Raw genomic sequence first — 15000 nt, forward strand, 5'->3', positions numbered from 1 at the left:
CAGGTCTTCAGGTGACAAAATTCTCTAGAAGGATAAACCTCTGACCCCCTGGATGTATCTGTTCTATGGATTCGGGGTATGATAATGATGGCGGCCATGTTCTGGATGAGGAAATATAGAATGTGCCAACAGAATAGATTATATTAATACTATGAATAGTCCCTGGTCCTATCTAGGGATCGGCCGATAATCACGATTTTTGGCATTATCGGTATCGGCAATTACCTTGCCGATAAGTCGATAATGCCCCCCGACAGGCCCCACTGCACCGCGTCGCACCCCCCATCCCCGGTTTTATAATTACCTCTTCCCGGGGCCCACGCTTCTTCTTGCTCCTGCTGCATCCTGCGTTACGCTGTGCGCAGTGACATGACGTCACCGTCAGTGCGCACAGTGACAGTTCAGGAGGACGCCACCGGAGCCAGATTTAGAGTGGACCCCGGGAACAGGTAATTATAAAACCGGGGATGGGGGAGGAAATGGGGCCGGGGCGGTGCGGTGGGTCGGGGATAGGTCTCAGGACCCCCGGACAGGCAGGGGGAGAGAAGCGGGTGGCGGCGGCGGTCTATGGCACCGCAAAAGCCACTGCAGTGCATTGATTTAAAGCGCCCACTTTAAATCAATCAATGATCTGCAGCTGTGTCGCTAACTTATACCGATATTCCGGTATATGTTATCGGCTATCGGCCCTAACCTCCACCAATTATCGGTATCTGCCCTAAAAAACGATATCGGTCGATCCCTAGTCCTATCTTATATGAAGGATAGTCTTATACCTATCCCTATCTTATATGAAGGATAGTCTTATGCCTATCTCTATCTTATATGAAGGATAGCCTTATACCCATCTCTATCTTATATGAAGGATAGCCTTATACCCATCTCTATCTTATATGAAGGATAGCCTTACACCTATCTCTATATTATATTATATGAAGGATAGCCTTATACCTATCTATCTTATATGAAGGATAACCTTATACCTATCTCTATCTTATATGAAGGATAGTCTTATACCTATCCCTATCTTATATGAAGGATAGTCTTATGCCTATCTCTATCTTATATGAAGGATAGCCTTATACCCATCTCTATCTTATATGAAGGATAACCTTATACCTATCTCTATCTTATATGAAGGAAAGCCTTATACCTATCCCTATCTTATATGAAGGATAGCCTTATACCTATCCCTATCTTATATGAAGGATAGCCTTATACCTATCCCTATCTTATATGAAGGAAAGCCTTAAACGCCGACTCCGGTTGTCTCTTTTGCCCCGTATACAGTTTTCTGACCAGACCTAAAACCATGATACACCACAGTTCTAGGTCTGGTCAGAAAACCGTAAACGGGGAAGAATGAAACAACCGGACTCAGCGTTTGACTCCCGTCGGCTCATTGAAATGAATGGATTCGGGCCGGATCCGGCTGGGATACGGGAGCGGACGGTTTTCGCCCCTCCCAACCGGATCCAGCAACCGTACACTACAAACGTAGTGTGAAAGCACCCTTAATGGGACCAAAAGTAATGGGACAATTGGCTTCTCAGCTGTTCCATGTCCAGGTGTGTTATTCCCTCATTATCCCAATCACAATGACCAGATAAAAGGTCCAGAGTTCACTTCAAGTGTGCTATTTGCATTTGGAATCTGTTGCTGTCAACTCTCAAGATGAGACCCAAAGAGCTGTCACTATCAGTGAAGCCATCATTAGGCTGAAAAAACAAAAACCCATCAGAGAGAGCCAAAACATTAGGCATGGCCAAAACAACTGGAACATTATTTAAAAGAAATGCACCGGTGAGCTCAGCAAAACCAAAAGACCCGGAAGACCAAGGAAAACAACTGTGGAGGATGAAGAATTGTTTCCCTGGTGACGAAAACTCCTTCACAACAGTTGTCCAGATGAAGAACACTCTCCAAGTGTATGTGTGTCAGAGTCATCAAGAGAAGACGTCACCACAAGATTGAAACCATTGGGGGCCTCAAAAACAAGAACAGATTAGAGTTTACCAAACGACACCTAAGAGAAAGAAAAAAAAAAAAAAAAAAAAAAGCTTCACAGTCCTGGAACAACATCCTATGGACAGAGGAGGCCAAGAGAAGAGTCTGGTCCTAAGCAGATACCTCATCAGTGAGCATGGTGCTGGGAGTGTCGTGGCATAGTGGGCATGTACGGTGCTAATGGAATGGCTTCTCTTGGATTTATTCATGTGACTAAAGCAGCAGGATGAATTATCAAGTGTTTCATATTCAGCAAAATGCTTCAGAACTTATTGGACGGTGATCACAGTGCAGATGGACAATGACCCAAAGCAAAAGAACATAAAAGAGTTTAAAAGGGAAAGAAGTGGAATTTTCTGTAATGGCCAAGTCACCTGACCTGAATCCCATCAACCATTTTACTTACTGAACACAAAACTGAAGGGAAAATGTCCCAAGAACAAGAAGGAACTTAAGACCGTGCAGTAGAGGCGGCCGAGCATCACCAGGGATGAGACCAGCAATGTCTACACGATCATCACCAGGGATGAGACCAGCAATGTCTACTGATGTCTATACGATCAGCATCACCAGGGATGAGACCAGCAATGTCTACTGATGTCTATACGATCATCACCAGGGATGAGACCAGCAATGTCTACTGATGTCTATACGATCAGCATCACCAGGGATGAGACCAGCAATGTCTACTGATGTCTATACGATCAGCATCACCAGGGATGAGACCAGCAATGTCTACTGATGTCTATACGATCAGCATCACCAGGGATGAGACCAGCAATGTCTACTGATGTCTATACGATCATCACCAGGGATGAGACCAGCAATGTCTACTGATGTCTATACGTTCAGCATCACCAGGGATGAGACCAGCAATGTCTACTGATGTCTATACCTTCACCATCACCAGGGATGAGACCAGCAATGTCTTCTGATGTCTATACGATCATCACCAGGGATGAGACCAGCAATGTCTACTGATGTCTATACGTTCAGCATCACCAGGGATGAGACCAGCAATGTCTACTGATGTCTATACGTCCATCATCACCAGGGATGAGACCAGCAATGTCTACTGATGTCTATACGATCATCACCAGGGATGAGACCAGCAATGTCTACTGATGTCTATACCTTCACCATCACCAGGGATGAGACCAGCAATGTCTACTGATGTCTATACGATCCATCACCAGGGATGAGACCAGCAATGTCTACTCATGTCTATACCTTCACCATCACCAGGGATGAGACCAGCAATGTCTTCTGATGTCTATACGATCATCACCAGGGATGAGACCAGCAATGTCTACTGATGTCTACACATTCAGCATCACCAGGGATGAGACCAGCAATGTCTACTGATATCTATACGTTCAGCATCACCAGGGATGAGACCAGCAATGTCTACTGATGTCTATACATTCATCATCACCAGGGATGAGACCAGTAATGTCTACTGATGTCTATACATTCAGCATCACCAGGGATGAGACCAGCAATGTTTACTGATGTCTATACGATCATCACCAGGGATGAGACCAGCAATGTCTACTGATGTCTATACGATCAGCATCACCAGGGATGAGACCAGCAATGTCTTCTGATGTCTATACGATCATCACCAGGGATGAGACCAGCAATGTCTTCTGATGTCTATACGATCATCACCAGGGATGAGACCAGCAATGTCTACTGATGTCTACACATTCAGCATCACCAGGGATGAGACCAGCAATGTCTACTGATGTCTATACGATCATCACCAGGGATGAGACCAGCAATGTCTACTGATGTCTATACGATCATCACCAGGGATGAGACCAGCAATGTCTACTGATGTCTATACGATCATCACCAGGGATGAGACCAGCAATGTCTACTGATGTCTATACATTCACCATCACCAGGGATGAGACCAGCAATGTCTACTGATGTGTATACGATCACCAGGGATGAGACCAGCAATGTCTACTGATGTCTATAGATTCACCATCACCAGGGATGAGACCAGCAATGTCTACTGATGTCTATACGATCAGCATCACCAGGGATGAGACCAGCAATGTCTACTGATGTCTATACATTCACCATCACCAGGGATGAGACCAGCAATGTCTACTGATGTCTATACATTCACCATCACCAGGGATGAGACCAGCAATGTCTACTGATGTCTATACGATCACCATCACCAGGGATGAGACCAGCAATGTCTACTGATGTCTATACGATCAGCATCACCAGGGATGAGACCAGCAATGTCTACTGATGTCTATACGATCAGCATCACCAGGGATGAGACCAGCAATGTCTACTGATGTCTATACGATCAGCATCACCAGGGATGAGACCAGCAATGTCTACTGATGTCTATACATCCAGCATCACCAGGGATGAGACCAGCAATGTCTACTGATATCTATACGATCAGCATCACCAGGGATGAGACCAGCAATGTCTACTGATGTCTATACATCCAGCATCACCAGGGATGAGACCAGCAATGTCTACTGATGTCTATACGATCACCATCACCAGGGATGAGACCAGCAATGTCTACTGATGTCTATACGTTCACCATCACCAGGGATGAGACCAGCAATGTCTACTGATGTCTATACGTTCACCATCACCAGGGATGAGACCAGCAATGTCTACTGATATCTATACGATCAGCATCACCAGGGATGAGACCAGCAATGTCTACTGATGTCTATACGATCACCAGGGATGAGACCAGCAATGTCTACTGATGTCTATAGATTCACCATCACCAGGGATGAGACCAGCAATGTCTACTGATGTCTATACGATCAGCATCACCAGGGATGAGACCAGCAATGTCTACTGATGTCTATACGATCAGCATCACCAGGGATGAGACCAGCAATGTCTACTGATGTCTATACGATCAGCATCACCAGGGATGAGACCAGCAATGTCTACTGATGTCTATACGATCATCACCAGGGATGAGACCAGCAATGTCTACTGATATCTATACGATCAGCATCACCAGGGATGAGACCAGCAATGTCTACTGATGTCTATACGATCATTACCAGGGATGAGACCAGCAATGTCTACTGATGTCTATACGATCATCACCAGGGATGAGACCAGCAATGTCTACTGATGTCTATACGATCACCATCACCAGGGATGAGACCAGCAATGTCTACTGATGTCTATACATTCACCATCACCAGGGATGAGACCAGCAATGTCTACTGATGTCTATACATTCACCGTCACCAGGGATGAGACCAGCAATGTCTACTGATGTGTATACGATCACCAGGGATGAGACCAGCAATGTCTACTGATGTCTATAGATTCACCATCACCAGGGATGAGACCAGCAATGTCTACTGATGTCTATACATTCACCATCACCAGGGATGAGACCAGCAATGTCTACTGATGTCTATACATTCACCGTCACCAGGGATGAGACCAGCAATGTCTACTGATGTGTATACGATCACCAGGGATGAGACCAGCAATGTCTACTGATGTCTATACATTCACCATCACCAGGGATGAGACCAGTAATGTCTACTGATGTCTATACGATCCATCACCAGGGATGAGACCAGCAATGTCTACTGATGTCTATACGATCCATCACCAGGGATGAGACCAGCAATGTCTACTGATGTCTATACGATCATCACCAGGGATGAGACCAGCAATGTCTACTGATATCTATACGATCAGCATCACCAGGGATGAGACCAGCAATGTCTACTGATGTCTATACGATCACCATCACCAGGGATGAGACCAGCAATGTCTACTGATGTCTATACATTCACCATCACCAGGGATGAGACCAGCAATGTCTACTGATGTCTATACATTCATCATCACCAGGGATGAGACCAGCAATGTCTACTGATGTCTATACGATCCATCACCAGGGATGAGACCAGCAATGTCTACTGATGTCTATACGTTCAGCATCACCAGGGATGAGACCAGCAATGTCTACTGATGTCTATACGATCACCATCACCAGGGATGAGACCAGCAATGTCTACTGATGTCTATACATTCACCGTCACCAGGGATGAGACCAGCAATGTCTACTGATGTGTATACGATCACCAGGGATGAGACCAGCAATGTCTACCGATGTCTATACATTCACCATCACCAGGGATGAGACCAGTAATGTCTACTGATGTCTATACGATCATCACCAGGGATGAGACCAGCAATGTCTACTGATGTCTATACGATCACCAGGGATGAGACCAGCAATGTCTACTGATGTCTATACATTCACCATCACCAGGGATGAGACCAGCAATGTCTACTGATGTCTATACGATCCATCACCAGGGATGAGACCAGCAATGTCTACTGATGTCTATACGATCAGCATCACCAGGGATGAGACCAGCAATGTCTACTGATGTCTATACGATCACCATCACCAGGGATGAGACCAGCAATGTCTACTGATGTCTATACATTCACCATCACCAGGGATGAGACCAGCAATGTCTACTGATGTCTATACGATCATCACCAGGGATGAGACCAGCAATGTCTACTGATGTCTATACGATCATCACCAGGGATGAGACCAGCAATGTCTACTGATGTCTATACGATCATCACCAGGGATGAGACCAGCAATGTCTACTGATGTCTATACATTCACCATCACCAGGGATGAGACCAGCAATGTCTACTGATGTGTATACGATCACCAGGGATGAGACCAGCAATGTCTACTGATGTCTATAGATTCACCATCACCAGGGATGAGACCAGCAATGTCTACTGATGTCTATACGATCAGCATCACCAGGGATGAGACCAGCAATGTCTACTGATGTCTATACATTCACCATCACCAGGGATGAGACCAGCAATGTCTACTGATGTCTATACGATCATTACCAGGGATGAGACCAGCAATGTCTACTGATGTCTATACGATCACCATCACTAGGGATGAGACCAGCAATGTCTACTGATGTCTATACGATCAGCATCACCAGGGATGAGACCAGCAATGTCTACTGATGTCTATACGATCAGCATCACCAGGGATGAGACCAGCAATGTCTACTGATGTCTATACGATCAGCATCACCAGGGATGAGACCAGCAATGTCTACTGATGTCTATACATCCAGCATCACCAGGGATGAGACCAGCAATGTCTACTGATATCTATACGATCAGCATCACCAGGGATGAGACCAGCAATGTCTACTGATGTCTATACATCCAGCATCACCAGGGATGAGACCAGCAATGTCTACTGATGTCTATACGATCACCATCACCAGGGATGAGACCAGCAATGTCTACTGATGTCTATACGTTCACCATCACCAGGGATGAGACCAGCAATGTCTACTGATGTCTATACGTTCACCATCACCAGGGATGAGACCAGCAATGTCTACTGATATCTATACGATCAGCATCACCAGGGATGAGACCAGCAATGTCTACTGATGTCTATAGATTCACCATCACCAGGGATGAGACCAGCAATGTCTACTGATGTCTATACGATCAGCATCACCAGGGATGAGACCAGCAATGTCTACTGATGTCTATACGATCAGCATCACCAGGGATGAGACCAGCAATGTCTACTGATGTCTATACGATCATCACCAGGGATGAGACCAGCAATGTCTACTGATGTCTATACGATCATCACCAGGGATGAGACCAGCAATGTCTACTGATATCTATACGATCAGCATCACCAGGGATGAGACCAGCAATGTCTACTGATGTCTATACGATCATTACCAGGGATGAGACCAGCAATGTCTACTGATGTCTATACGATCATCACCAGGGATGAGACCAGCAATGTCTACTGATGTCTATACATTCATCATCACCAGGGATGAGACCAGCAATGTCTACTGATGTCTATACGATCATTACCAGGGATGAGACCAATAATGTCTACTGATGTCTATACATTCAGCATCACCAGGGATGAGACCAGTAATGTCTACTGATGTCTATACATTCACCATCACCAGGGATGAGACCAGCAATGTCTACTGATGTCTATACATTCACCATCACCAGGGATGAGACCAGCAATGTCTACTGATGTCTATAGATTCACCATCACCAGGGATGAGACCAGCAATGTCTACTGATGTCTATACATTCACCATCACCAGGGATGAGACCAGCAATGTCTACTGATGTCTATACATTCACCGTCACCAGGGATGAGACCAGCAATGTCTACTGATGTGTATACGATCACCAGGGATGAGACCAGCAATGTCTACTGATGTCTATACATTCACCATCACCAGGGATGAGACCAGTAATGTCTACTGATGTCTATACGATCCATCACCAGGGATGAGACCAGCAATGTCTACTGATGTCTATACGATCATCACCAGGGATGAGACCAGCAATGTCTACTGATATCTATACGATCAGCATCACCAGGGATGAGACCAGCAATGTCTACTGATGTCTATACGATCACCATCACCAGGGATGAGACCAGCAATGTCTACTGATGTCTATACATTCACCATCACCAGGGATGAGACCAGCAATGTCTACTGATGTCTATACATTCACCGTCACCAGGGATGAGACCAGTAATGTCTACTGATGTCTATACGATCCATCACCAGGGATGAGACCAGCAATGTCTACTGATGTCTATACGATCAGCATCACCAGGGATGAGACCAGCAATGTCTACTGATGTCTATACATTCATCATCACCAGGGATGAGACCAGCAATGTCTACTGATGTCTATACGATCCATCACCAGGGATGAGACCAGCAATGTCTACTGATGTCTATACGTTCAGCATCACCAGGGATGAGACCAGCAATGTCTACTGATGTCTATACATTCACCGTCACCAGGGATGAGACCAGCAATGTCTACTGATGTGTATACGATCACCAGGGATGAGACCAGCAATGTCTACCGATGTCTATACATTCACCATCACCAGGGATGAGACCAGTAATGTCTACTGATGTCTATACAATCCATCACCAGGGATGAGACCAGCAATGTCTACTGATGTCTATACGATCATCACCAGGGATGAGACCAGCAATGTCTACTGATGTCTATACGATCACCAGGGATGAGACCAGCAATGTCTACTGATGTCTATACATTCACCATCACCAGGGATGAGACCAGCAATGTCTACTGATGTCTATACGATCCATCACCAGGGATGAGACCAGCAATGTCTACTGATGTCTATACGATCAGCATCACCAGGGATGAGACCAGCAATGTCTACTGATGTCTATACGATCACCATCACCAGGGATGAGACCAGCAATGTCTACTGATGTCTATACATTCACCATCACCAGGGATGAGACCAGCAATGTCTACTGATGTCTATACGATCCATCACCAGGGATGAGACCAGCAATGTCTACTGATGTCTATACGATCAATCACCAGGGATGAGACCAGCAATGTCTACTGATGTCTATACGATCACCATCACCAGGGATGAGACCAGCAATGTCTACTGATGTCTATACATTCATCATCACCAGGGATGAGACCAGCAATGTCTACTGATGTCTATACGATCATCACCAGGGATGAGACCAGCAATGTCTACTGATGTCTATACGATCATCACCAGGGATGAGACCAATAATGTCTACTGATGTCTATACATTCAGCATCACCAGGGATGAGACCAGTAATGTCTACTGATGTCTATACATTCACCATCACCAGGGATGAGACCAGCAATGTCTACTGATGTCTATACGATCAGCATCACCAGGGATGAGACCAGCAATGTCTACTGATGTCTATACGATCAGCATCACCAGGGATGAGACCAGCAATGTCTACTGATGTCTATACATCCAGCATCACCAGGGATGAGACCAGCAATGTCTACTGATGTCTATACATTCACCATCACCAGGGATGAGACCAGCAATGTCTACTGATGTCTATACATTCACCATCACCAGGGATGAGACCAGCAATGTCTACTGATGTCTATACATTCACCATCACCAGGGATGAGACCAGCAATGTCTACTGATATCTATACGATCACCATCACCAGGGATGAGACCAGCAATGTCTACTGATGTCTATATGATCAGCATCACCAGGGATGAGACCAGCAATGTCTACTGATGTCTATACGATCATCACCAGGGATGAGACCAGCAATGTCTACTGATGTCTATACGATCCATCACCAGGGATGAGACCAGCAATGTCTACTGATGTCTATATGTTCAGCATCACCAGGGATGAGACCAGCAATGTCTACTGATGTCTATACGTTCACCATCACCAGGGATGAGACCAGCAATGTCTACTGATGTCTATACGATCAGCATCACCAGGGATGAGACCAGCAATGTCTACTGATGTCTATACGATCAGCATCACCAGGGATGAGACCAGCAATATCTACTGATGTCTATACGATCAGCATCACCAGGGATGAGACCAGCAATGTCTACTGATGTCTATACATTCACCATCACCAGGGATGAGACCAGCAATGTCTACTGATGTCTATACGATCAGCATCACCAGGGATGAGACCAGTAATGTCTACTGATGTCTATACGATCATCACCAGGGATGAGACCAGCAATGTCTACTGATGTCTATACGATCAGAATCACCAGGGATGAGACCAGCAATGTCTACTGATGTCTATACGATCATCACCAGGGATGAGACCAGCAATGTCTACTGATGTCTATACGATCAGCATCACCAGGGATGAGACCAGCAATGTCTACTGATGTCTATACGATCATCACCAGGGATGAGACCAGCAATGTCTACTGATGTCTATACGATCAGCATCACCAGGGATGAGACCAGCAATGTCTACTGATGTCTATACGATCAGCATCACCAGGGATGAGACCAGCAATGTCTACTGATGTCTATACGATCACCAGGGATGAGACCAGTAATGTCTACTGATGTCTATACGATCACCATCACCAGGGATGAGACCAGCAATGTCTACTGATGTCTATACGATCACCATCACCAGGGATGAGACCAGCAATGTCTACTGATGTCTATACGATCACCATCACCAGGGATGAGACCAGCAATGTCTACTGATGTCTATACGATCAGCATCACCAGGGATGAGACCAGTAATGTCTACTGATGTCTATACATTCATCATCACCAGGGATGAGACCAGCAATGTCTACTGATGTCTATACGATCAGCATCACCAGGGATGAGACCAGTAATGTCTACTGATGTCTATACGATCAGCATCACCAGGGATGAGACCAGCAATGTCTACTGATGTCTATACGATCAGCATCACCAGGGATGAGACCAGCAATGTCTACTGATGTCTATACGATCACCAGGGATGAGACCAGTAATGTCTACTGATGTCTATACGATCACCATCACCAGGGATGAGACCAGCAATGTCTACTGATGTCTATACGATCACCATCACCAGGGATGAGACCAGCAATGTCTACTGATGTCTATACGATCACCATCACCAGGGATGAGACCAGCAATGTCTACTGATGTCTATACGATCACCATCACCAGGGATGAGACCAGCAATGTCTACTGATGTCTATACAATCACACTTCAGGCTGTAAGTGACTGCAAATGATTTGTAACCAAGTATTAACCCCTTCTTGACCATTTTTTCAAACCTGACGTGTATAAGTGGTAATAACTTTGGACTGCTTTCACCTGGCAAAGGGATTCAGAGATCGTTTTTTCGTGACATATTGTGCTTTATATACTCGTGGTAAATTTGTTGATACATGTAGACATTTGTGAAAAACTAAAATATGAAAAATTGGAAAAAAAAAAAATCAGTTTGAAACTCTACATGAAAGAAATAGTCATGCCAAATAAAATTATTAACCCCTTAAGGACCAAGCCCATTTTCACCTTAAAGGGGTACTCTTATGGAAAACTTTTTTTTCTTAAATCAACTGGTGCCAGAAAGTTAAAACTAATTTGTAAATCACTTCTATTAAAAGAAATCTTAATCCTTCCAGTACCTTTTAGAAGCTGTATACTACAGAGGAAATGCATTTCTTTTTTGGATTTCTCTTATGTCATGACCACAGTGCTTTTTATTGATTAGTTTTACATATGCAAAAGCAGCATTTTTGGACTTATTTTCACGTTTATGCCATTCACCGTACGGGATCATTAACATATTTTGATAGTTCAGACATTTATGCACGCGGCGATAAATATATGTTTATAGAAAAAATTATGCTTTTTGGTGGTAAAATGGTAAAAAGACAATTTACATTTTTATTGGGGGAGGGGATTTTTCACTTTTTATGTCCCCATAGGGGACTACCTATAGAAATCATTCGATTGATAATACTGTTCAGTGTTATGCATGGGACATAGCACTGATCAGTATTATCAGCGATCTTGTTTTGTCTGCTCGATCTCAGACCAGAGCAGAAGACCCCCGGGAGACTTCCGGAGCCAGGTGAGGGGACCTCCGGCCGCCATGCTGGATGATCAGATTGCCGCGGCTGCGCTGCGGACGATCCGATCATCTATTCAAAGTACCGCCCTGCCGCGATCTGTATTGATCACGGCATCTGAGGGGTTAATGGCGGACATCCGCGCGATCGCGGATATCAGCCATTACCAGCGGGTCCCCGCCTGTCATCACGCCTGCCGTGTATGACCGCAAGCTTTGGAACAATGCCCGCGGTCATACACAGGACTTAAATGTACGACCTGGTACGCAAAGTACCGCCAAACCAGGACGTACATTTACGTCCGTGGTCGTTAAGGGGTTAATTCACATCCACAACATGTCTACTTTATGCTGACATCATTTGTTAAACATTCTTTTAGGATATTGGAAGGCTTATAAGTATTAGGAGCATTTTCAAAAATTTTCTACAAAAGTTCAAAATAATAATTTTTTTGGGAACAACAACATTTTGAGTGTGAATATAAATTTTTTTACTTCTCTACAACAGCTCCCCCTAGTGTCCAGTGTACAAAAGATGCAAGATGCGGTAGCAGGTTTAGGACACTAGGGGGAGCAACTAAACAGCTCTTCAAAAAAAATAAAAAATAAAAATAAAAAGAAGTTTTTATAAATTTACTGCACTTTCTTCACCCAGAAGTGAGGTATGCAGGCGGGCATAGTGTCGGCGGCATGGGAAGGGGAGGGGTTTGAGGGACCTCCCGTGAGCACCTCCCTCTACTGCTAATACCCCTCTCTATACACCCATGAGCACTTCCTTCTACTGCTAATACCTCTCCCTATACACCCATGAGCACTTCTGTCTACTGCTAATACCTCTCCCTATACACCCATGAGCACTTCTCTCTACTGCTAATACCTCTCCCTATACACCCATGAGCACTTCTCTCTACTGCTAATACCTCTCCCTATACACCCATGAGCACTTCTCTCTACTGCTAATACCCCTCTCTATACACCCATGAGCACTTCTCTCTACTGCTAATACCCCTCTCTATACACCCATGAGCACTTCTCTCTACTGCTAATACCTCTCCCTATACACCCATGAGCACTTCTCTACTGCATATACCTCTCCCTGTACACCCAAGAACTTTGCAGACAAGATTAGAGCATGAAATGGGGGAGGGGGGCCCTGCAGCTGACCACAATGATCACAACATGGCAGCTCCACGTGTAAGTGCAACCTCTGAGGCCTCAGCACTGCAGCTAGTGACCACCCACAGTGAATGACTGCCTCAATAACTAGAGTATTACCATCTCTGTGAGGGAGGACGCGACTAGTGGCTTGGCTGGTAGCTCAGGTGGCGGTGCGGCGTTCTGCAGAGCGGAGGATAGGAGCGGAGCACCGGACTGAGATATGACCGGCCCGGGGATCTTCACCCAGTACACAGCGTATTTCTCCACAACAGTTGCCCTGAAAGCAGAAAAGATTATTAAAGTGTGAAAAACTAATATAAACAAACAAGCGAGCCGATGGCGACAAAAGATGAAAGAGCGCGGACAGATAAGTGTCACGGAGGAAAACAAAGAATCCGCAGACTATAAGGACCCGCTGTCCAGATCTATACCGGCCGAGATCAGAGGCGAGGGCTCTAATAATGACCCCAGTGTGGCAAACATCTGAGCAGAAAGATTCCAGGTACCGGTCCATAGACAGAGCCCCCCCAGTACCGGTCCATAGACAGAGCCCCCCAGTACCGGTCCATAGACAGAGCCCCCCCAGTACCGGTCCATAGACAGAGCCCCCCCAGTACCGGTCCATAGACAGAGCCCCCCCAGTACCGGTCCATAGACAGAGCCCCCCCAGTACCGGTCCATAGACAGAGCCCCCCAGTACTGGTCCATAGACAGAGCCCCCCTAGTACCGGTCCATAGACAGAGCCCCCCCAGTACCGGTCCATAGACAGAGCACCCCCCCCCCACCACCACCCCAGTACTGGTCCATATATTGTGTCACCTACAGGAATTGGATGTGCAGCGGGCCCTGGTGGGGGGCCAACCAGTACACAGACACCTCTTCTTTCCTCCTCTTGTTGGTCTGACTGACGGCTGAATCCTGAAGGAGAAATTTTTATTTTAGAATATAAAATATACACACACACTATGCATACACACACACACACACACACACACACACACTATGCATACACACACACACACACACTATGCATACACGCATACACACTATGCATACACACACACACTATGCATACACACACACACACACACACTATGCATACACACACACACACACACACTATGCATACACACACACACACTATGCATACACACACACACACTATGCATACACACACACACACTATGCATACACACACACACACTATGCATACACACACACTATGCATACACACACACTATGCATACACACACACTATGCATACACACACACACACTATGCATACACACACACACACTATGCATACACACAGACACACTATGCATACACACA

At 45.5% G+C, this 15000-nt stretch overlaps 1 protein-coding gene across 1 annotated transcript in view; it reads right to left on the reverse strand.

The window, feature by feature from the left end:
* The window catches only part of LOC130315341 (putative ferric-chelate reductase 1), an 82524-nt gene that overhangs the window by 30671 nt on the left and 36853 nt on the right, over positions 1–15000 (reverse strand). Inside the window, exons 4-5 of the mRNA XM_056552757.1 lie at positions 14492–14586; positions 13785–13944 (exon numbers count right to left, since the gene is read on the reverse strand). Of these exons, the coding sequence (XP_056408732.1) occupies positions 13785–13944; positions 14492–14586 (255 nt within the window). The remainder of the gene's footprint in view (positions 1–13784; positions 13945–14491; positions 14587–15000) is intronic.

This window comes from Hyla sarda, unplaced genomic scaffold (assembly GCF_029499605.1).
Source record: "Hyla sarda isolate aHylSar1 unplaced genomic scaffold, aHylSar1.hap1 scaffold_187, whole genome shotgun sequence".
NCBI classification, from domain to species: domain Eukaryota; kingdom Metazoa; phylum Chordata; class Amphibia; order Anura; family Hylidae; genus Hyla; species Hyla sarda.